Source organism: Sciurus vulgaris (assembly GCF_902686455.1).
Source record: "Sciurus vulgaris genome assembly, chromosome: 4".
Classification (NCBI taxonomy): Eukaryota; Metazoa; Chordata; class Mammalia; order Rodentia; family Sciuridae; genus Sciurus; species Sciurus vulgaris.
The window spans coordinates 66,814,849-66,840,275 of record NC_136464.1 but is presented as its reverse complement, the minus strand read 5'-3'; the positions used below and the strand labels follow the sequence as shown (position 1 = coordinate 66,840,275).

The 25,427-nt window shown below is 37.6% G+C and overlaps 1 protein-coding gene across 26 annotated transcripts in view; it reads right to left on the bottom strand.

Annotated features, from left to right (window-relative positions):
• ANK3 (ankyrin 3) overlaps positions 1-25,427 on the bottom strand; it is a 621,742-nt gene that overhangs the window by 27,428 nt on the left and 568,887 nt on the right. For 12 of the 26 annotated variants that reach the window (XM_079136426.1, XM_079136428.1, XM_079136418.1 and 9 more), the window contains 10 exons: positions 24,944-25,155; positions 23,523-23,730; positions 22,247-22,343; positions 21,558-21,786; positions 20,744-20,869; positions 19,752-19,874; positions 18,106-18,187; positions 5,646-5,720; positions 2,358-2,489; positions 1,403-1,546 (listed from right to left, as the gene is read on the bottom strand). In XM_079136426.1, the coding sequence (XP_078992552.1) occupies positions 1,403-1,546; positions 2,358-2,489; positions 5,646-5,720; positions 18,106-18,187; positions 19,752-19,874; positions 20,744-20,869; positions 21,558-21,786; positions 22,247-22,343; positions 23,523-23,730; positions 24,944-25,155 (1,428 nt within the window). Of the gene's footprint in view, positions 1-1,402; positions 1,547-2,357; positions 2,490-5,645; positions 5,721-6,346; positions 14,147-18,105; positions 18,188-19,751; positions 19,875-20,743; positions 20,870-21,557; positions 21,787-22,246; positions 22,344-23,522; positions 23,731-24,943; positions 25,156-25,427 lie in introns of all 26 variants that reach the window. The other 14 variants (XM_079136414.1, XM_079136431.1, XM_079136425.1 and 11 more) reach the window with 2 other exon arrangements.

Sequence of the window (25,427 nt, the reverse complement as noted above, 5' to 3'; positions counted from 1 at the left end):
TAACAAAAAGCCCTTGTGAGTTTATTTTAATGACATTCTGATATTAAAATCTTAAGAGTTAAATGAAGCTGTTAAGAATACTTCTGTTGTATTTTGGTTATCTTTTTTATTAGAGCTACTTTTCTTAGTTTTTTTTCCCCACAATAAAGAATATTAGAAGAATTTATAAGCTATAACTTGTCAATAAGTCAGTTTGCTATTAGAATAAATTGTATTTGTATTTGTATAGTGCGAAAAGAGTTTGATTAGCAATATATGGCCTCACACATAAGACAAAGCCGTGGAGAGAACTTTCTCCCAAAGATTTTATGGTATTTATAAGCTCAAAAAATAAAAAAAAACCCCACCACTTTTGATTTTATTACTCACTGTGTTTTTATCATGTGTTACAGGTATTCTTTAAATATTCTCTTGACTTTAACTTTAGTAAGCAAAACTTTCTAAGAACTTGAGATTTTTTCCCTCATGTAACATATGCAGAATTAGAAGTTAATGATTTCTGTTATTCTGACTTTGTCAATTTGAAACTGGAAAATAACCATAGTTTTTCAGAACTTGGGATAGTTATAAAAATATTCCTGGCTTCTTTTCTTGCCACCACACCATTAACATTTTTATTCAACTTTCACTGTAGAATACATTTCCATTTGTGAAGGCAAAGTAAGACTATCTTGGAAAACAGTAAATTATGATTTTCTTAACACTTTTGTGAAAAAGTTTCAATTTATATAAGAATAAGATGACAAATTACCTGAGCTAATGTGAAAAATTAATTTTTGGTGATATCTATGCTCATTGTGTTATAGTTATGCTCTTTTATATACAATATATCAAGTAGGGTTTTTTCCCAAAATATAAATGGCAGCATAAGAAGTTAAAATAATGCTGAATAACTAACACTTTGGTACATTAGAATTTTTCAGTGCATGCTTAGATATTTGTTCTCAGAACAGTAATTCACCATTTTATTTTAATAGTTCATACCATGTGCTTAAACTAGACTCAATACTTTGCTATTTTGATAAAACTGGGATCATAGTATGTTTTACCTATATGTGAATAAAAAAGATCAGTAGTATTTTAGGTTAATATAAAAATTTAAAACAATGTATTTTTGAGGTATTACTTTCTTGTTTGTTCACATAAAATATTTGAAATATCAACTCTTTCAGATAACTTATGTTTTCAAACCTCATTATTTGTACTGTATATAACATATTTACCTAGTTTGTTCTTTCATCATAGTGCTTATTTGCAGCCTCTGACAGAAAAAATGGTATGAAAATGAGAAATTAAGTCAAGCAAATCACGATTTAGTTGGTTTTAAGTGAATGCCTTGTCTTACTATACTTTCGAATTTTATCAAATGATTAAAATAAATATGAACACTAAATTCAATTACCATCAACAGGGTCATGGAAAACATTGTTTTCATCTGCAAAACTTCTGGTGCCTGAAATATTTCCATAATCAAATATTGGTCCTTCTAGTAGAGTCACTATATCTATTCGATTAATTTTTGTCAAGACGGAAGTTAAGGCATCAGCTGAAAAGGAGGGGGAAAAAAAAAAGGTTGAAAATCCAATTAAATTATTTGCTTTGAGTCAGCACAGTATCCACACAAAGGCCTGGCTTTTGCAGACCTCCTGGCATTTTGGCTTCTCATTATTTGAGCTCTGCAATATCATCATCCAGAGGACTCAATGCTTGCTGCTACAGGGAAGTGAGGATCTTAAGAATCACTTATAAAGCTGTGTGTGAAGGCAACAGTGGCCATTCCACTGTAACAGAGTGGATGGACCTTAAAATAGCTGGACTTCTTTTAGGTATAAAGGAATTTAACTTCAAACGTGTTCCTTTTCCTTTCAGAATGTCAAAATAGGTCACCCTCCTGTTTAATGCTTAGCATTTTCATGAGTTATGAAAGTTAATTTGACACAGGCAAACCCACAGTAACCTATTCTATATTGTTGTGGGTTAGCACAAGCCAAAGTACGACCCCCTTGCACAATCCTTCAGACCCAACAATATTAGGGAACTCTGCTGCCACGGAGATTACAAGTACTTGATCACCTATAATTCTGTTCCCTCTGCACTTCCCTGCACATCTGCCTCTGGTCATAGAAGTAACTTCAGAATGTTTCAGACTATATTTGCTTTCCGAAAGGCTTCCTACTGACAAAAGTTTACGGTATTAGCACTAAATTAAACAAGTATAACTTCAAAAGTCTTGTGTTTTTTTGATCACTCTTATTTTTCTATATTGCAAAAAACAGAGCATTTGAATGAACCTAACAGCAGACTTATCTAAAATATTATGCAGCTGTGAAAGTTAAAATAATAGAATTTTAGCATACTTGTTGCATTTTTTCCGTCTCTGGTAACCCATTTTTTTAATAACATGAAGCTTTGAGAAATTAAAGAATTTGGATTTTCCACACGTATTTGATTGATTTCATCCACTGAAAAATTCAGTTCCCTTGCCAGTTCTGTAAAAAGAAAGAGAGTTATTAAGATTGCTTATTCTACTTTTACTATACACTTTTCATCAAAGTAATGTTCAACTGCTACCAAGAAAAAGGAAAGGAACTGTATAGAAAATCCCACATACAGCCTTAGGCATTAATCTTCAGATACTTAATTTCATAGGAAACTAGTGATTATAGTCAGGCTATAATTTAGCTTTCTTCAGGTAATTATTTATAATCAAATACCCTATAGAGATCATTTTATAAAGATTCTCAGTTTTTACAAAGAGAATGTTGATTCTTTTAATTCAACCAATTCTCTGCCATTTGAACAAATTGCATATAAGACAGGCAGTGTATACAGTTTATACATATGGCACAAGAGCTAGCAGTAAGGTTGCCTTAAGCAATCTTCATGAAGTGCACCTTTGACCCACATAATATTCCACTCTATAATGCCTTCAAGTTTTAAGAACTCTGCTTCTGCTCAGGAGGTTAAATGTATCTTATAGGCAGCTACTTGTTTGAAAAATAAAAGGGAGAAAGCTTTCTTTCCTTGTATATACTCATACCCTTAATCCTGGAAATACAGAGTGTCTTTTGATATATATGTATATATATATATATATATATATATATATATATACATATATCAATATATATATATATACAGTCTGAGTATTAGTGGCTGCTGCTTTGGGGAATGGAAACTTAGGGAATTTACTTTTCAGTGTATACTTTTGTATTTTAAAAACTACTTATCAAGTGTGTATTGCCTGAAATGATTATAAAAAGGAACAGGAAGAAATGTTCACATGGAAGAGGGCTTGAACAAGATTCTATTCCTGATAAGAAATATATGTAGCAACTTGTCAAAATGAATTCACAAACTCAAAAAAGTTCTTATCCTTTGATCAAGTGATTCACTTCTAGAAATTTACCCTGATAATATATCAGGGTTGTATAAAATGATTTGTGTATGTGACTATTCATTGCAGACTTGAAAACAATCCACATGTTGAACAAAAGGACAAAAGTTAATATAAGGTAGAGCTGGCAAACTGCTGTGATTATAGCCTACAGTTAGGAATATATATGTTCATATAAATGCCGATCTCCATGGGGCAAACTTTAGCTGTAATACATGTAATATACAGATACTTTTTTATATTCCATTTTAAAACAAAAAAGCATAATACTCATTATCATATTGTGACCGACAGAAAAAGACTCTCAAATGGTATATCTTTTGGATACACTAGTTACCTATTAAAGCCAAGATTGGAGAATATATTTATTAGTAGAAAACTATAAAATTTAACTATTACAAATAAAAAAGTGGATTGTCAGTGCTGGTTTCAAAGGACAGATTTAAATTTTGTTCTTTTAAAGGCTTAAGTTTCCTAATCTTGATTAAGCTTATAATTCTAATTAGGGAAGTTAATTATAGATTTTTAAGTTTTTCATCTTTTTGTGTTTTAAGTGACTAGTACTCCTACTGCCCAACAAGTCCTCAGTATCAAACTGTACCTGTTATCTGGAGACTCTACGAAGAGCAAAGACATCCTGACACTGAGAATTTTAGTTTTATTGATTTATGCCTGTCTCTTCTGATGCTGCCACATCGTCTCTGAAAAATTAAGGACTGTACTGGCTTAAGGGAAATCTAATTGTTATGGGCATGTGCTACCATAAAATCAACATTTGCTCCAACATATTTTCAGGTTTAGTGTTCAATGTTAAAACACAAATATTATTTTCATAACAGTTATTAGGAAATAGTTATACATAACAAATTATTATTCTCAACCATCTGTAAAAAAATCACACAGACCACCTGTCTTTTCAGAGCCCCACTATGCTTCTGCTCATCATCAGTATACCTTAGAGCAGGATCTAGGGGGCTGGATAGAGAGGGTATGCTAGTTTGTGGCAGAATGAGGGTAAGGAAATGGGACGGGGGACCGAGGGCATTCAAAGGTGCGGGGGGAGATGAACTTGTTCAAATTATCTAGTTTCACATTCTCCCTTTTATTAACAGTTGTATGGGGCATATGATACTGATAATATGACTTTATATGTGTCAACATTATTTTAACTGCTATGACTTTTGGCTGTGCATTAAACAGTCAACCTATAACACTTAAAGTTTCTCAGATTCAGGTGAGGCAGGATTTTAGGGACCCTTTTAAGATAAAAACTACAAAGCAGAATGGCCCACCTGACGAACAACCTTGTCTTGTCTTTATGGAAGCAAAATGAAGCCAAATATTCCTTTTTGACATGTTAATGGTTTCACAGAACTCAACTCTTGTGAACTGAGTCTACTTATTTACTTATATCCTTTTTTAAAAAAATTAATTCAAAGTGGCCTAGGGATGTAGCTCAGTGGTAAAGCCTGTGCTTTTAAGTTCCAAGGCCCTAGGTTCAATCCCCACCATGGCAGGAAAAAAAAGAAAAAAAAATGTGTAAATTTAAACTTTGTCATTTTTGTTTCCTTATTTATCTAGATATTATATGCAAATAATCCCCACTCACTAATATAAAGTTTATGAAGTAATATAAAGTTTAGGAGGATCCAAGTCTGAGGCCAGCCTGGGAAAGTTAGCAAGACCCTACCTCGACCTCTTTAAAAACTGCCTGGGGATATATAGCTCAGTGGGAGAACACTTACCTAGCACATGTGAGGCCCTTGGTTCAATGCCTAGTAGCTAAAAAAATTTTTTAAACTTTTTTTTTCAGAAAGATGACTCATGAATGACTAAAATTTGTGAAAAGTAGGCTAACCATGGGTTAATTGAACTGTTACCTAACAAAGCTGTTCCCAAAATTCTATGTTAAAGATTTGGGGTTATTTAAGTTATAGGTATTAATGAATTTATCTGAAGGCATAAAGGAAAGCAGCTATCAGGTAAAAGGTTACTATCTTACCAGAAATGAAATTGTGAAGAAAAAAACTTAAATGTAAGATAAAATAAGATTTTAAATTTCTATTTCTTAAAAAAATAGTGTACAAAGTACTATCAGTAATTATCCCTGGGTAGAAAGAATTATGGATGATAAATTTTTTACCGAGGTGCTTTTTATCTTTTAACAAACACATAATAAACTGCATGTGAATTAAACAAGGAAATTAAGAAATTGTGCTTTGTTTCTCTCAGGTGTGTACACACTTACCTGTCCAACTAAGTCCCAGGTGATCGGCTACTATTGCCATCCTGATATCTGTCCGTTCGCATGGACTCTGTGGACCTACGATTTACAATTTCTTAATTAAAATAATCATCAAGAAAGATACGATACTGGAACATTGCTTTTAGCAGCAGTCAGATTTTACAGAGAGACTAACGCTAACACTGTACAATTAGATGTGTCCTAATCGCCTACATGAACACTTCTTTTCACATGGCTCACTTGTGTTTCACCTGCATCAGGCCAAATGTCAAACTACATGAATGCTCAATGTAATGGGGTTGAACATGCTGACAAGCTAGCTACTTTACAACAGTTATAGAATTGTAATGTTCGTGAAAACACCACAATGGTATTTCAGTATCTGTGCTTTTACTTTGACAGAATCATATCCATTAGCACATTAAAAAAAAAACAAGTTGTTCATCTTGAATGACACCAGTATCTTCAGCATGCTTCCCTAGCTGTCTACAGTGTAGTTTGATTAAAAGGAAGAAAGAAGAATATATAAGACAGCACATACAGATGACAATGACAGAATGAGAAACTACGGTTAAGTCACTCCACAGGCAATCACGACAGTTCATGCACTAGGGTCTACGAGTTGGAAAGTGTTTACAAACTATGCTGGTTCTCCAGGCTGTGAGCAAAGAGTGCTCGAGAAACCTGACTGCCTTCATTCTCACCAGTCCTCCTACTGCTCCTTTTCTCACTGCCGGCCTTTTCACTCTTTGATTTTAAAGGTGCTGCCTCTGTTTTCTTATCTCTAGCAGACTTCGTTGTAACTGAAGGCTGGCCACCCCGGGAAGTCTCGGACAACGACGTGTTTCTTGAGGTACTGTCTTCCTCATCGGACAACTCCGACTGCATCTTTTTGTCTTCTTCAGAGAGGCGGTCCACAAGCTTTAAGGTCTCGCCACTAATGCCCTTAAAATATTCAATGGAATGTTTACATACTTCCTGCAGCTGACTTTTCCTAACTTTAACTGTGGTGGTGGTGGTGGTGGTGGTGGTGGTGGTGGTGGTGGCGGTGGTGGTGACACAGGTGGATCTTACCTTTACTGGCAACTTGGATGGAAGCTGTTTGGCCTTGCCTTTCTCTGGCTGCCCTTGCTTTTGTGTGGCACATGCTTTTCTGTCTGAAACTAGATTTTCCCTGTGTGTGTTTTTTACTGGAATTCTGGATTTCACATCTGCACATGAAGAAGTAGTAAGGGTTTTGGTTTTCTCAGATGGACTAACCTGCTTCATTTTACTTGTTTTACTGTTTGGCATATGGTTTGGTGGGAAGGTATCTTTTGGTGAAGTGGCCTTTATGGGAAGTTTGGATTTTCGCCTAATCCCTATTGATTCTTTTGTCTTTTGCTGCTCTCCAAGAACTTTCTGCTTATCTCTGGCACAGTGTCCTTGTAGTACCCCTGTCTTTTTTCCTGATGAGCCTTTCACTGGATTAGCTTTCTCTGTGGTACAAGTGGGTGCAGAATGTTCTGTCAGAACTACATGACTTGGAATGTGATCTGTCTGTATAGTGGAAGAATCCAAATTATTGTTGTTATTAAAGTTATCTTTTTGAAAATCATGTTTTTCTTGGGGCCTAATGCCCATCTGGCTACTGGCTGTATTTGAAACCACTGTTATTTCATTTTCTAATCCCTGATAACTGGTCATCACAGCTTCTAGCTTATCTGTCACTTCTCCAGAGCCTTCTTTCTTCATGGTCATGGTGGATGCAGAAATTCCCATTTTTATAGGCGTGCGTGACTTGGGGTCAACTTTAGAGGTGTTACTGTCTGCTGCTGATCTCTCCAGGGAGCCACCACTGGATGTGCCTTCCTCACACTCGCCGCTGGTCGGGCTGCTGGGGTTAGGTTCGACTGTAGGTGCCTCTACATTTTTCTCTAGATTGGTTTCTACAGTGGTGTCCCCTGACTGTGGCTGTGGGGTGGCAGTGACCATACTTTTATCCCCTTCCCCCTGGTCCCCTGACTTCCCTTCAGAAGTATGCTCACCAATCTGGAAAAATTGGAGCCTCTCTTCAACAAAATCCCTCTTGCTCATGTCAATTGCACCACTGCGAGTCATCTCAAACATTTTTCCTTCATGGAATGGGAAAGGGTTAGGCTCACTAGTTGGGGTACTTTCATCAGTTGGCGTTCTGGCTGGCGTTGTGTCAGGGGTTGTTGCTGGAGAGCGGTCTTCCACCGCCAGACCAAATGGCTTAGTTTCATCTTCCCGTGATTTACCATCAAAAACTTCATCATCCCCTCGGTTATTAGACCAAGGGTCAAAATCTAGACCTTTGGTAGCTACTGTTTTAAAAGGAGTGGCAAATTCTTCATCTACTTTGTAACTGAAATAAGTATCAGGAAACACTGATCTGTCAGGATGCCGGCCTTCCAGTGTGAAAAACTGGGCCCCTGACTTCTGATCAGTCTTATCAGGAGTCCTTTCAGATGAAGAACTTTTGGAGGATGGCTTATCTTCATCTGGTCCCACCTTTCCCTCCTCCTCAATAACTTCGAGTTTGCTTTGGCTAAAAGAGCGATCTGCTGGCTTCAGAATGCCCTCTGTGTTCCAGACATCTTTCTTGATTTCCATGGTTTGACTTGGGAGTTTTGAATCACTCTCTGTCAGACCGTCATCTTCATCTTGCAGATCATAGCCATCCAGGGAGTCGATCTCTGTGGCATCTGTGTCATGAGAAAACTCCGCGGTGGTGGCAATAGAGCACTCGGTGATGGACTGGTCATTGTTCCCATTCTGGGCAGTTTCATTCTGAGGCGAGTCAAGGCCAAGGCCAAATTCATTATCTTTTCCAGATCCATTACTTTCCAGTTCTTTCTGGTTGGAGGCCTTTTCAGCAGAAGCTTTGGATTTTGTTATTTCCTTTTGTTCATCATCTACTTCCTTTAATTTGAAGGTATATTTTTTAACGGGGACGGGCTGATAAATAGATTCATCATCGCTTGAGTCGGTGGCGTCTGCCCCGGGAGGAACCGGTGAGGGCGGCTGCACTCTGATGACTGGTTCAGCCAGCTGGTATTTGTCATGTTCATCTTGCAGACTGACTTCAATCATGTCAACCTCCCTTTCAGGAAGATAATGATGCTTCTTATCTGACTCAATCTGGTCTGCATCCAGAGGTGGAGGAGGGGGAAATTCAATATAGGCAACTCTGTTATTTTTGGGTCTTGGGCTAGAGTCTCTGCTCACATCATTAGGTATTTCACGCTCGACCACTGTTTCTTCCACTGTAGTCGGCTTCAGGGAGGTTGATTTGGCCTGCTCCTCCTCCTCTGATTCTTCAGAAACCTCTGGAATTGGGCTGGGTTTGCCTGGTATATAAGCTATCAGTGAGTCTGGGGTCTTAGACGTAAATTCATAACTTACTTCCTCTGAACTGGGTGTTTCTGGGGTCAAGGGGCTTTTCCCAGAGCTATCTAGAAAGGACACTTGCTCTAGAGTATCATCTTCTGGACTACCTTGGGGAGAAGGAGGCTGCTTTTGCTGTCTAGTTGTATAAAAGGTCCCCCTGGTTTCTTGGACTGTCTTACATTCCTGACTTATGATTTTTTTTACACCCCCCTGTTGTATCTCCTTTTCATATTGCTTCCCCACTTGTACGAAACTGACATAAACAGGTAAAGTTTTGATCTCTTTCCCTCCCTCTGTCTGGGCTAGTGGTGCAAGTTTCTCCAATACGTCAATGGGACTGTGATCAAATACGTCACTAGATGGAGATTCCTTTCCTGGGCTAAACTCTAAAGAATCAGGAGATTTGGTGGGGGAGGTTTCAGTTTCATCAAGAGGTGGGCATAAGCCTACATAACTCTGATGTTTGGAAACCTTGCTGATTTCTGAATAGGTAACTTTTTCATCTTCTACAGAATTAAAGTGCTGTGTCTCGACTGTCTCTTTACTCATAGTTGACTGGGACACTTTTTGTGACAGTTCATGCTTTGGAAATGTCGACTGCTCACAAAACCCATCAGGAATATTAGGAGAGAGCACTCTCCTCTCATCAGCCACTCTGACTGGAATGTGTGACACTGCTGAGCTCTCACTTCTCCTGGGAGGTTGATCGAAAGCTCCACCTGGATGTTCCCCTTCTTTAACAACATACTCCCTGTATAAAACTTTCTTGGAGGGAGATTTTACAGTCATTTCTTTAATTTCTGAGAGAGAGCCATTCGTTAACAATTTGTGTTCTCTCTCAGTCACAGACAGACATTCGTTCTTTTGATCAACACTTTTACTCTCAGGATGACCAACATGATTCTCTCTTACATCATGAACAAGTACATGGGAAAGTTTTTCTTTCTGTGACTTATTGTTAGTGGCTCCAGAACTTTCCCATGTTCTAAAGACCTTTTTGTCCCATGGTCCCTTGGTTGCTAAATCTGAGGTTACATGACATGCCAAGTCTTTAGCCTGTTCCTCAGAAAAATAGTCAGGCATTGCTTTACTTGACATTTCAGTTCTCTGTTTTTTCACGTCATCAGAGCCAGAATCATTTACAACAATTTCGTTGCTTTGGACATGCTCATCTTTAGCTTTTAGTACCATAAAATCTTTTTGTACAGGCACACTTTCCTCTGAGAGGTCTTTCTGCTGTTTTTCTCTAGCAAATACTTGGTAGACAGGTAGCTTGCTCTCCTGGACTTTTTTAACTGGAATTCTGGATTGGCCATCTGACTTCTTGTCTTCTTGAGATATGTCCTTACTTTTTGCATGTGTGCCTTGTTCAAATTTTAATCTAATGGAACTGAGTTTAGATTGTTTGAGTTGAAATCCAGACTGGGGCCCTTCTGGTGCTTTGCTCTGTGGGACACTTCCTTTGGCTTCCACGGTGGACTTGCCGTCCTCACTCTGCTGGGGCAGAACTCTCTTCTCCGGGCTGCTGGGCAGGCTAGATGCTGTCCTCTCATCGGCCTTGAGGGAGCCTTGTCCGTCGGGGCCACGCTGCCTTCCCTTAACCCACTCATCATTGGATGCTAACAGTTCTGTTAGTACCTTCTCAGGGCTGCTACTGGTAGAGCTTTGAGAAGAGTATTCTTTGCCATTTTTGGGGCGTGGCTTTTTCTCTGGGGACTGCAGTTCATCATTTAGTTTCTCAGTTTTGTCACGAAAAAACTGTGATACTTCTGTCAGTTTTTCTTCGGCCTCCTTCACAGTCCTGTCCACCCTATCTTCATATATCAACTTTTCTCTACCTCTGTCTAATCTGTCCTCAGTAAAGCGCATCCACATGGCATGCTTTGGACTACTAACATCGCCAGAATAGTGCAATACTGTCACTTTATCAAAATGCTCATCTTTAGACACTTTACCTACACCATTTTCAGACACATCTTTATAGATTTTGGAGAGTATTTCTTTTTTGGGGGCAGTGGCTACTTTTTCTCTGGACCGCTTATCAGACCCCTGTAACTCTGAGCTAGGGGGTCCTGCATGGTCTGTAACCGATTCCTCAGTATCAGAATGAGACACATCTAGCTTTTCTGACAGAAGCATTTTCTCAGCAAACCTGTAAGACTCCCCTCTTAGCTCTGACAACTCATCATCATGGTATTCTATGGAGTGTTGACTCAAAAGCTTCAATGTTTTATAAGAGTCATCGGATATGAGTTGAGCAGAACTGGGGCGGCTATCTTCTTCTTGGGACACAGGAGTATTTACTCTGGAAGACTCCAGATAAGAAGGCAATGACTCTTCTGCAGTAAGTTCTTCTTCTTCTTGCTGACCCTGTTCCTCTGGACAAGGAAAAGCATCGTGTTTTTCTGGCAGAAAATCTTTTAGATTAATATCTCCCCGGGATAAGTCTTTCTGATATACATACATTTCCTTTTCTGGATGCTTTTTGGTTTCTCTAATAATGACTTCAGTGGGCTCAGCTTGGTTACCTTTTTCGATGTGGACTTCTATTATACGCTCCAGTTTGGGTTTCATTTGGTTGTCCTTCTCTGCATGCTGGGCTGAGGTTTCAGCAGCAGACTTGTGAACATCTGGAGACACTGCCGACTTATGTTCAAACAGCCCTGCTAGTTCTTTGGAAGGATCCCGCCCGGACTGAAAGGCCTTCATGATGTCGTGGACTGACATAGTTTCTTCAATTCTTTCAGAGGCACCTTCACTGCCTGGTGGGGAATGATAAACCATTCTGGTGGTTGTGGTTATGTGAGTCTCCTCTTTCACACGCATGCCTTTGCTCAAAACCCGACTATGGTCATCTTCTTCACTGCTGGCTTTCATTTGAAATGCCTTCACTTTTTCTTTAATACTAGAGGTGGTGGGCTTTGGTTCTAATTCCATAAATGTAGGGGAAGGTTTGGGTGACACTGGTTCCTCTGGTTGGGACTGGGGAACATCCCCAGAGGAGGGTTCATAGCTCCTGATGACATGAACTACTTCAGTTCTTGTTTCTGTAATGACAGGAGGGATGGGGACTTCATGAAAAAGTGGCTTAGGACCAGTGCTTTCAGCGCTTTGTGGGGCTGACGGTGTTTTTTCACTTCTTGTTTCAAAGCCACTGTCAGACAAGGGACTTTTATCTTGATCATGTTGAGAAAAGTCATCTGGAGACTCTAAAATAGTATCTGTTCCAAAAAAGGAGTCAGCCATTTTACATAATTCCTTCTCAGAGGTAGAAGGCCTCATGGAGGCTGGTGGCATTTTGAGTTTGTGTTCCTGCAAAGCAATTCCTGGTTTTAAAATTCTTTTCTGTCTCTCCTCACCATCCTTTTTTGCATCCTCAAACTTGTATTTTAAATTTGTCAGTGAACTACTCCCAATATCATTTGTTAGGTAATCAATAACTTTGGTCAAGTTATAATCCTTTTCAGAGGCAGCTTTTGCTTTGACTTGCACTCTCTCTGGCAGAGATGGAGAATGGCTTGCAGCAGCTTGTTGTCTTGCTTCTCTTATTTCTTCAGAACTAAATTCTATCCAGTCATCTTCGGGAGAGTGTCCTTTGTCACTCTTTGGTGATTTGGGCGATCCTTTGTTATCTACACATACATCCTTTTTAAGGATTTCACTAACTTTCACTAAGTCTTCTTTGACTTTTTCAACAATTTTGAAGGGTTCTTCATCATCAATTCTCCCTTCCTTGGGGAGTTCAGGTTGGAATGGCTTCTCCTCAGGCACATCTGTCTGTAGTATTGCGGTCATCCGCATTAGGTCCTCCTTCATTTCAGCCACATCTTTTAATATCTCCTGACTGGAAGATAAAGAAGATGGTGTAGACAGCTTAAGGGCAGAAGGAGCAAGGAACAAAGATGACTTAACTGGAGATGCAGTTCGATTGAAATGGGGCTGGGGGCGAGTCTCCGTAGTCAATGTTTTAATGGGTGACAGCAAGGCTGCTGCTGATTTTGTAAGTGAATTAGAGTCTGGAAGTTTCTTTAATGCTGGTTCTGGCAAAACATTGACTACAGAGTATACTGGCACTGTTATTATTGATGAAGTTACAGATGAGGTAGTTGCGGATATTGACGACCCAAGAGATGTGTAGAGTGCACTTGCGGAAGGAGTTCTTAGAGACTGAAAAGCTGATGGTGCTGCAGAAACGTATGACCTGAGTGGGGAAAATGGCATTGCTGTTGTGGTAGAAAACACTTTCTCAACTGTGTCAGTGGCTGCATTCACCACAGAGCTCACAGAGTTTGTAGCTGTAGAAATTTTGTCCTGTAATGTGGCAGTGGCTTTGCATCCATTAATTAAAGTTGAAGATGATGGATATTTCAGAGGAGAAATAGATCCGTTGACTAATGCTACCTCTGCTTGTCCAGACATCTGCTTCAAGGGTGATGAGAGAGACGATGCCATCGTAACTTTAGCTGATGAAATGACATCAACTGCCGATTTAACTGGAGACACCACTGACTTTAAAGGTGAGGATATTAGTGGCGCCGCTGATGTAATTATTGACTTAAATGGCAAACTTGAGGAATACATATTAATGTTTGATTTAGGGGAGGCAGGGGGTGTCATAGTAATTGACGACCTCTCCAAAAGAGACCCTGCTGTAGTCACGGGAGAGCTTCGAGAGGAAAACGTGGAATTGGATGCCAACCCCTTTAAGGGCATAGCCTCCGTGACTGTGGGAGCTCTAACCAGGGTACCAGAGGCAACTTGCATATTATATGGAGACTGTGACACCACCGTTTTTATTGGCGAAGAAATTGTCCGAAAAGATCTAATTGGAGATGCCACATCACTAATAGATTTAACTGAAGATGTCGTTGACGCGCCTAATGTGGATTTGATTGGAGAAGGAGTTGAAACGGACCATATTGATTTTAATGGAGAAGCTGATGGCGTATTAGAGGAAGAGCTTGATAAGGAAGTGAAGCCTGACTTGGTTGGCCCGGGCACTGTGTTCGGAGTTGTTGTCCAGGACTGGTATGGTCTTGTAGAAAAGAATGGCTTGTATGAGTAAGTGGTGGGGAGGGATCTTGTTGCTCCTGCACTCCGTTCAACTGTTTCTTAAATTTTAAAATGAAATCAAACACAAAAATCAACAAAAATGGTTGAGAAACAGAGAGACCAGAGAAAAAAATTGGTCAGTAAACTTTGAAATATTACAAAAGCAAGTACAATTGTTTGCATGATTTAGAATGGATGAGGCAAAAGGAACAATTAAGTAAAAGAGAAAAAATAAATGTCTACAGACATAACCAATCCGAAGTTAAAAAAGAAAAACAACTAAATAAATAAAAAACAGAGCCATATGAAATGAAAGACAGGAAAAGCACATTGCAACCAAATAGGCCAACAATGAAAAATAAAAAACATGAGGAAAGAATTAATGATGAGAAAAATAACCACAATGGAACACTGTTCCCTTACTTCCTATTGACTTTCTTATGTGCTGGTTTTGAAATAGCAGTAGCCGTTCTGTTTTGCCTGTATAGGTATGTTTGTTTTGTGCAAACATATGACTCTCATTTTAATAATTTCTAATATTCCCTCTCCTAGAGCCTTTCCATGATACAGATTGCACCTATTTAGAAGCACTTCAATATGTCAATCTATGCATTAAATATCTGAAACTCTTTTTTAGAAAACCACTCAAGCCTATTTCATGCAGAATTCAAAATAACTATTAAGAGACAGGCAACTGGTGTGCAAACTGTGAAGCCACTGGATTTTAAATCTGTATCTTCCATGCACAATTCGGTTACGCTTTACACCCATAAAAAGCCAATAAGAGCAAGAAATTTTCTGAGTCAGAATTTTAAACAAAAAACAAAAAGAAAAGGAATGTTTGCATTTATCTTTTCATGCAGTATATTCCTTTTGATGAGAGGAAAAAAGAAAATGAAATATGAAATGGTTTAAAAATGCATGTATACACATACACACAAAGGGGAAAAAAAAAAAAAAAGCCCAGAAAATATGGTTCATGGTTACCGTAAGCAAGCAAAGCAACTGAAAACATTTTATCATGCGCAATATATCATGGCAAACAAGCCAGTGAAGTAATACAATTTGTATGCCATATTATGCACAAAATATAACCTTTAAAAATACTTTCATGAGAGCATTGAGAAAGAAGAGTACACTTTTTCCATGAGATGTGAAGTCTTGGTACCTTTTGAGATTTTTAGGAAAATAAAAGCTGCACATTATAAAATACATCTGTAACTAAATACAGCCATGTCTGTAGCAGTCTTAATTATGAATAAAAGCACATATTATCTCATATATTTTTTCACAATCTATTCTACTTTTAATTCTCAAAAGGTATCATAGGAAAATCTAAAGCAGTCATATTTTTAACACCCCACATTTAAGTACCTGCAGTGAAATATGGTGTATAGGTGTACATATATGCTTATCAATTACAAAGCTATGGGTTCTGGTGCCTTTCCAGAATATTCACAGGTACCCCCAAACAGGGAAGCAGCCATGAATCAGACCTACCGCTAGGAAAGATGGAATACCAGCATTCTTATCTCAGTGGGGCAAGAGACACACAGATGAAGTAAGCACACTCACTAGGGACAGCAAGCACACTCTTGGGCCTCTCTACTTCTACAGTTCTAACACACAAACCGAGCTGATCACAGAGATTTGGAATGCCTGCCAAGGGCTAATGGTCAACGTCAATTTCAGTACAGTCTCGCTCCAAGAAACCAACGGCTCAGAACAACAGTGAACTTGAGGAGGAAATGAGAATCTGCTTCATCTTTTATGCTCCTCTTCACGCTGTGCCCGTGCCACTGCTACAATCCAGTCCTTGGATTAGCAGCTACTCCCACAAGGGTGAAGATTTTCATTCCTAGTGTACATTTAAAGTCATATTCAGAAAATATTCTCTTCTAGGCTTACATATTATTCCAAAGAAAGTAGAGCTATGGAAAACTCACTTATATATTATCCTTCCTGGTCAAAATTCTCAACATTATATTGTTTAACTCTTTTGGAAAAATGCCACACTACAAATGGATGATGGTTTGGAGGTTCTCTTCAATTGAATGATTTGGGCTCAGTCTATGTCTTAAGAATTTACTATTGTAACTACCAGAAACTGGTGAAGTGCCTTGCTTACTGCTGAATGCTGCCTCCATCAGACTAGTCTTCTGAATCATGTTTGTGGTTTCATATACTTTGCCTGGAACAACCGACTTGCCAATCAGTTATACATTTTATATGTTTTAATGACATACAGTTTGTGACACCCTTTATAACCAAGGGAAATTCTGAATGTTAGGCGGTAAACTACACTAGAATCTTTCTGGGGCACAGAGATGGGGCTTGGAAAGGTGAGGGTAAATGAGGGAAAAGTGTCATTCACTTGGAGTTCTGACACCAATTCTGGAGCCTTGGCATTTCCTTAGTTTCCTTTTAATCCTTTTTTATTCTTTTTCATTCCTCTGTTCACCCACTTATATGGGCCTGATTATAAGAGAGAACTACTCCCTTCTATCAAAAGTCAAGGACTGCACATATCTAAATGAAATTTTAACCAAAAAGTAGCAACGCTTTCATAAGTGAGAAAAATTAAATTGAGCACATGCCTGATCTTACAATTCAGATTTCCCACAAAAGAACTAAACACCTTAGGACCAGAATCAGATGAAAACTCACCTGCCCTGAGGTACCATTGACCTTAAGTAGCTGTTCCATCAAGCCTATCCAAAGCTTAAGGATACTGCCTGGGTGGGGATAGGGGGTGTGTGTCCAAAACAACTACCCAATGAGGGTCTCCAGGGCAAAATGCTATTCCAATGAAAACTCATATCCAGTATATTTAGCTGTATTGAAAAACTAGCTAGCTACATTCACACCCTTTCCCTGCTCTGTAGCACAATAGGAGTTAATTCAGCCCTGATGTTTCTGGAAGGATTTAGACCTTTCTGCTAGAGGAGAAACTCAGAACTGAGGGAATGTTCCTGAGTGTGAGAGGGTTTCATTTCTCTCATACTCCCCCTTTTGTATCTGAATATTAGCTTTCCCAGTAGTTTGGAGCTCGGCCATCTGAACTGAATAATGGAGTAGTTTCCTGCTGCCTGTTATATTGGTCCACTGCAACATTAATTCAGGAAAGGTGGGGAAAAACAAAATTGTGGCTCTTCCTGATAAGTTTCTAAACCTTCCTGAACTCAAGTTAACTGTGAGTCCATGGGAGAAAAGCCAGGAATGATTGGCAAATGAAAAAATGTTTTTTTCTTCAAAAGGAAGCTCTGTGAGGTTACAGTGGCAACTCTCTACATCCATCAAACATAGTACTGCTCCCCGTGCTCTCAGTTCCCTGGATAGAAGGGGTTATCTAGAGGGCTGTGATGACTACCAGACATAATAATTACAAGGATGAAGGAAGGAGGAAGAGGAGGCAGAGAGAACGAACACGACTGAATCTATGCCTTACTTGCAAACCAGTTAACAAGGAACTGGAACCATCCAGTCTAAAGACCAGCCTTAGAACTTATATTTTAATAGAGCAAAGATGAAAGGAGGAAAGAGATAAGAAATCAGTAAATAAGTCCTACCTCAAGAAAGTAAGAAAATGTAACTCTTGCAAAGTGAGAAGAAAAAAATTGTATACAACAATCTAATGGCAAAGTAACTTTGCCATTCTTTCTACCATCCCAAATATGGGCTTAAACATTTTTTCTTTTGAGCATAAATTTAAAGCAACACTGGTATTTATCTCTTCCCATAGCTAATAATCACCAAAGTAAAATAAAAAAAAGATGTCTCTAATTTTAAAAAGTTAATGGTTTAAAAAAAGAAAACTCTTTTGAAGCTATGAACTAGGGGTGTTGGTACCTTGTATCTTCAACTTTGTACAAAGTATTAGGTTTCTAGATAAGGTTTTCCTGCAGGCAATTTTTCTTAGTTACTGGGTTTCAAACAACACCATAATTTAGTTTGTATAGAAAAAATGTCTCTTCTTATAAAAATTCACATAGATTAGTAAATGTGTTAGAGAACTCACTCATTCCAGGCTCAGTCAAGTAGCTGTAGCGCTTACGTAAAGCTAAAGATGCAAAACTCTGTCGTCTATCTGCTTTCTCCGTCTGAAAAAGAAAAGGAAAAAGAGAGACCCTGTTTCCAACTTCCCTGTGACATTTTCTCAATTTTGAAACATTTTGTAGCATGGCATGATGATATCTTGTTTACCCTTATTTTTCTTCTTATGCATTTTCCTCTCAAAAAATATTAATGTTTCATACTGGGATTCTAACACCCCCACCCCAGCGTCTCAACCAAGGAACCATGATTTAGCAAATATAAGAGCACCAACACAGCAGACTACAGGGAACTACAAATAAAAGACAAGCATTACAGAGACTTCTGAGGCTGAGCAGTAAGTGTTCCCCAATTCGTTCATATTCAAAGCACATACATCACAAAGTACACTCACTATGTGAGTACATCAAGGAAAAAGGCACACAAAGTTGATTTTTCCAATTATTACTGTGGTTTCTGTATGTTAATAGGCATAAAATATAGATGAGGAGATTAAAAACAGGTGAATGGTTTTATTAGCAGTAATGTTACTGAATCCTAAGGCTGCTGAATCTATGATTGATGTGTGGGTTTTCAAAATCCAATTATCATATAACTTAGAGAAATATCAGAAGGTAACTTAGGAAAACTTCTTTTGCAATTTAATGGAGCAACTATACTCTTTGAAAAACACCAAGATAAATTTCTTTAGATAAAACTGCAAATGTCTATCAAAGACCAGCAAAGAAATATTTTATATTACACAAAACATAAGCTGATTTGGGTATAGTAAAATTTCATCTATTAATCATGATCTTGATATAAAAGTTGTTACAGTGTGCAGTAGGATAGTAGATGGTCAAATATGAATATGAAAGTCTAAAAAAATTATACATGCCAATCTGTCACATTTTAAAATGTTTAAATAGCTTTAGTTTTTCTTTTGAAACCATAAGTTGGATAATAATATTGTGGAATATACTGGAATAGTCTTATGTATACCTGGAGGAAGAGTAAACTCCTTCGTAAGAAAAATACACTCTTTACCTCACTTAAGACCTACAAGAATATAACTTATACATTGCCCACACTTCAGCCCTCTGCAACTTCTTTTATATATTCTTAACATCTGTTCTACCTCTGATAGAATAAAAGCAGAAGTGTTCATATTACCTCATCATCTTGATCTGACTCTGTCTCCTTTTGGTCCCAAGATGCATTGCAGAGACAAGGAATATTATAATGGACAGCAGGGAAAAGAATATCAGGATATGAAAAGGACTGAGTAGGGAGCACAAAATGCAAGCTGGTTTAGAAAGCAAAGCAAATCAAAAGAAGCCAACGAAAAATATCAAGAACTGTACATCCATGGCAAATTAATGTGTGACATTATTTGAAAGCATAAAAAAAAAAAAATCTATGAACTACCAGCAGAAGCGATAAACAGAGGACTCCATCATACACACTATAAAAATTTGACACCACAGTAACAAGACTCAATCTATACAAGGAGACTAATAAAACTTGTTTCAAGAGCTTTAATTGTGTTACAAAGCATTCCTTTAAGTGCATACCAAGGGCCCAATTCTTCAAGACCAGGGAAAGTAAAAAGGACCCAGTATTAAAAGATACCTTTTTATGTGCTGGCAGAGTAATATTTAAGTTGCAAACAGCTGTTTGAGGCAGTCCTTTCGTTGTCTTTGGTTCTTTCAGAAAAGACAGACGACCACAAGGCTCTTGGCTGGTATCTCTAATCTAGAAGAATTTCGGTAGATGACAGTTACAGAGACTTTTCTGAGGATTCCTGTCTATGTAAGATGAAATATGTTTGTTTCATGAAACTCTTTTAGAGGCAGGAAAGGTAAAGGGAAAAGATGGTAACAATTACATCAATCAGGATGGTCCCATTTCAACTTGGCATGACTTAGGGGCCCAGTTCCTAGCCTAAGCAATAGGATGCCTGTTTGTCTGATCCTAACAGTTCATGGTATAGTCTGGATTGTATGAATTTTCTTACTGCCTAACAATTTCTCAAAGCCTCAGTTTTTGTAACACATAACAATAACAGCAAATAATAGTAATAAAACAACCGTCCTATCTTTTGTCCTCTGAAGAATTCTCTGGGTTTCCTCAGAAGTGGAAATGAAACTTGAATACTGAATCTGGATTTCATCCTTTATTTGATCATTGACTATTAGCTAGACATGGTACATTTTATTGAAGATTGTTCTAATTATAAAACTTCTTTGGCTGGAAAGTATACTCTGGTAAAAGTAGAACAAAATCTCATCTGTTCTTAGGAGTTTACATTAGTGGAATATTTCAAACTAAATAAATTATTAAGACCTTTTCTTTTCTTTTATTTATTTATTTTTGGTCCCAGGGATTGAACCCAGGGGCGCTTAACTACTGAGCCACATCCCTAGCCCTTTTTATTTTGAGACAGGGCCTCCCTAAGTCTTGGAGGGCCTTGCTAAATTGCTGAGATTGGCTTTGACCTTGCAATCCTCCTGCCCCACTGAGATTGTAGGCCTGTGCCACCATGTCCTGTTGACCTTTTCTTTTTATTAGCAAAGTTTTGCTTTTTGTTTTGTTTTTTATGGAGTCTGTTAAAGATGATTTACCTTGATGGAAAATGGCAATCTATTTTCTTTGAAAGCATAAAAATTAAATACAAGTTGCTGTCCTCCTTTGGTCAGTGGAGCCAGATTTCCATAACAATCAACATAAATAGGCTTTCCTTCCAGAACCTTTTGAAAAAGGTAAAAGAAATACATAATATAACATTAATTTTAGTTAGGAAAATTTTGATATTTCAAGTCATATGACTTAATTGAAGACTGACATGTGGGCTGGGGATGTTGCTCAGTGGTAGGCCACTTGATTAGTTTGTGTGAGGCCCTGAATTCAATCTCCAGCACCACACAAACACACACCTACACACAAAAGACATGTTTGTAACATTTGTCTCTTTATTGGGAAATACTTCTATGTTGGTATTTGCCATAAAATAATTCTGTGGGTTTACAATTCGACAATTGTTGTTATCATTAACATGTACAAAACAGAATTATGTGTTTAACTTTTGGCAACTTTAAACTTGCTTGAGAAAGTACCTTAGGTCACTTACTGATCTAGTCTGGATTATTTTGAATCTTGAATACTTACATGTTTGAAAAAGGAAAATCATGGTAATGTGTATAGACAATGACCATTAAAACAAGAAAATTCAAGTAACCACAGGGAAATGGAAGCCATAACTTAGATTCATTAGTACTCTATTCTAATTAAGTTGTTCCCTTAGACAAAATGAGAACAAATCTTTATCAAGGTTTTAAAATACTAAGAATGTACTTGATATTTATAGTGCTATTATAACCTCAAAATAAAACCCTGTATCTGGAAAATGTAACTAACTTTTTATTGTAAATAAGGTACCTCAATGTCTTTGCTTCTTGCAACTTCCTCAAAATTCTCTTGCTGCTCTAAAGTTTTATCCACTTTGTCATCTGTCATGCAGAAGCATCGCAGGGAAGATTCTACAGGATCATTCATTTTGGCAAAAACAACAAACTTGGCCATATATGGAACACATATTAATTCTCTGTATAATTGTGTGGCTAACCCAACAGTTTCTAAAACTTGATGGCAGTCTGCAAGCCAAAATCTAAGAAAAACAAAAACAGAATTATGGAAACAAAGTTACTTAAAAGCTAGATCTTAACACAACAACAACAAAAAACAGCAAAACCCTCACAATTTAATAACTTGGGTGCTAGGAGTACTACTTAGCATGTGCAAGGCTCTTTTTTTTCTCTAGCACCACAATAAATAAAAACTAAAACTCAGTATATGAAGGAAATAAACCAAAATATTATTAACTTGTTCATTTAAACAGCGAAGGTTTTTGCTGTCCTTTTCAACCCAAAAGCTTTGTTTATTATTCAATAATAATTTTGCTAAGTAAATATTAAGGATTTTCTTCTCCCTTAAAAACAAAACAAACAAACAAACAAACAAAAAAACCAAATAGAACATAATACATCTGTTTTGAAAGCAGCATGTTTACTTCCCAAAAGGTAATAAAATGCTTTTCCTAGTGCTTTTTAGAATCTTTATTTCCATACCTGGCTGAAACATTGGTTGTAAAAGAGACACAGTCCTTTATAAATGTCAAAGGAGTGGTTCCTGTGATGTCTTCCCACTGAGCAGGTGAGGTGCCCCCTGAGAAGAGCAGCAGAGATGGTGACTTTACTATCGGAGATGCTGCCTATAAACTCATCCTCCTCCTGTTCTTCCTGTTACAGCAACTGGCACGATTTTGACACTTTCAATTCAGTGGTGTGTACTAAAGGTAGATTTCCTTTCTCTTCTCCTTTTTACACTTTTATCAGCATATTGTAATCTCCTTAAATTTTGATGTATTTTGAGGTGAGGGTCTTTCTATGTTGCCCAGGCTGGTCTTGAACTCTTGAGCTCAAGTGATCTTCCCACCTCATCCTCCCAAGTAGCTGTGATTCCAGGGATGTGCCACAGTGACCAGCTCCCATATTGTGAAATTTAAAAAAAAAAATTACTTTTGTGTTTGTCTGGATAATAATGGATAGTTTAAACTTGGGAAAGCCACAATTTATAGTGCATTTTATAAGTGCAATGATTTGTAGTTTCAGATAGATAATATATATCTTTTTTACAAAAAACTGGTAAGAACTATCAAGAAAGTTTAAGAACCAGCTCATTTTGTACCTGGATGAACCATTTACTTTTCTAGGGTATAAGAAAAAAAAAAAAAAAAAAAAAAAAACCTGTCATTAAAATTGCTCCTTCAAAAACAAAACCAAACTTATTGTTAATGATCTTGGACTTGCACTTGAAGTTAAAAATCAGACTGAGAAAATCAAAGGATGAATTGAGGACTGGGATTTCAGGTGCTTATCACAAAATGTGTTCTCCTAAGCCTTATATTTATTTTACTGGATTGCACTGGTGAATGGAGTAGGTGAGAATAATTACGTATGTACTCAACACTTCCCTATTGGCAGTGTTCTGTGGGATCTATATTTTCCAAAAATCCATCCAATTTCCTGGTAGTCTAAAGAGTTGTTGCTAGTTCTGCTACCTCTGTTTGGGTTACTGAGAAATTACTTAGATGCTCCAAAGGAATCAGGAATACCTCAGTAATCCAGTAAGTGCTCTATTTCTAATGCTAACTTAATAGCAGGGATGGAGATAGCCCTAAATTTTAAGTGATTCATCAGACCAGCATCTTAAATTATTCCAAGGATAACAGAGATGAGGTGATGGACAAGGAAAAAAATACTGGCATGGATATTTCAAAGGTTTTATGTCTTTGTACAGACTCATTGCAAATCAATAGGAAGTATAGCAGCGACTAAGTCAAACCTGTAATGCTACAGAGAAGGCGCAGATTGGGTGTTGTGTCCCCCTTGTATCCATTGGATACACCTTCTCCTGAGGGTGGGGGCACCGGAATGGTCATTGTGATTGGTTTATGGAATTTCCTTCTTCTTGGTTCCACAGTGACAATTGGGCTAAATGTTGCTTTGTTTCCAAGGATCTTTTTTACAATTTCCTCTGGAACAGGTTGGGCCTAGAGATAGAGAAAGAACCTTAAATGAAAATTCACTTTTTATTTTTTCCATCAGAGTGACTTTTGAAGAAATCTGACAACAACAACAAAAAACAATGTCTTCTTTATCCTTTCTCACTATTTCAAGGCATGAAAAAAAAAGAACCAAGCACTGTGGCAGGAACCAGTCAGCCTATTTCCTCAGTAGAATGCAGACAATACTGGCTTGCATAAAAGGGAGGGACTCAAATAAGAGCAGCTTGTCAGTCTACCTCAAAGTCAAGGACGACAAATATTTAGCTCCATATACTTTAAACCTATACAGGACATTCCATAAAAACCTCACAAAGTCAACTTGTACCCATGTAAAAACTGAGGCTTTCAGAGGTCAGAAACAAAAAGGCATTCAAAGATCTGAATTCCAGTCTGCTAAGCCTACCTCATTCCTTTTGGTTTCTTTGCTAATTTGGCAAAAAAAATTCAATATGGGAAACAGGTGAAGGAAACTTCTTATGACTGAACTATAAGGTGGTTTCAGACTCCAAGTATTTACTAAAGGCATTCCCAGGATTTGAGAGTACAACTAACTCCCTTGGGCATGAGCTTCAGTCTCACAAGAAGAGCACCAACTTTCAGTTAAACTATTAATTACCATATTATCAACACAAATTAAGTTCTTTTCAGTTCATTTTCCTTATTAAATGAGGAAAAGAGGGACTAGTTAAGGTATAAATTAACTGAAATGAATAAATATAAGAAAGATCATTCTTGCCAAGATTTCTAGTCAGCTTTCCAAACCAAAGTAAGTTCCAATTGGCTTGGAGGAAACCCAGCATTTATGATTTACTTATACCCAAACACTAAAGCTTGCAAGTTTCACTGTAACCGATGTTTATGATGTGGCATATTATAAACCAAGTTTTCATTTGTTATTTCACATTCTCAGACACAAGAACCTATGGTTGAAAAAATTATCTTTCATCACAAACCAACTGAGACTTTTGAACAGAAAAACCCTAAAATACCTTATGTAACCAGTTACTAAGTTAACTTTACACTTAATGATTTTCATCTGAAATAGGTTAATGATTCCCAAAATTCCCAAAACGGCCTAATTGGCAGTATTGTTAAGGATGAGTTATGATGATCATTTCCAGAGCAAAACACTCTCACATGCTCTCTACATGTGCTGGGGAAGACAGTGCTTGTGAAGAAAGTATTTTGCGAACAGTACCTGGAGGCCCACACGAATTCTTTTTGTTAAAGCACCCTCTGGAAAAGATGCTTGGACAAGCGGCACTGTAGTGCTACTCAGAATTCCACCTTCAGGACCAATCTGGTTGCTCTCCTGCTTAATCCGTGAAACAACTGCAAAATACTGGGGAAAATCCTTAGTGATGATCCTGCAGATGCGCTTTTTCCCTAACTCTTCTGGGCTATCAAGTTCTGAAAAGAAAATTAAAAAGACATGAGAATAAATATATCTACAAAATAGCTTGAGAGAAACTGTCAGATGATTTTTATTTTTTAAACATTAAAAATTGTACATGTTCCTGGAATACCATGTGATATTTCAATTCATATGTACATTGTGTTATGTTTAAATCAGGTTAAATGTACCTATCTCCTCAAACAATAATCATTTCTTTATGGTAAATGCTTTCAAAATGCTTTCTTCTAGCTTCTCAAAATGCATAGTACACTTCAGTCCTTTAGTC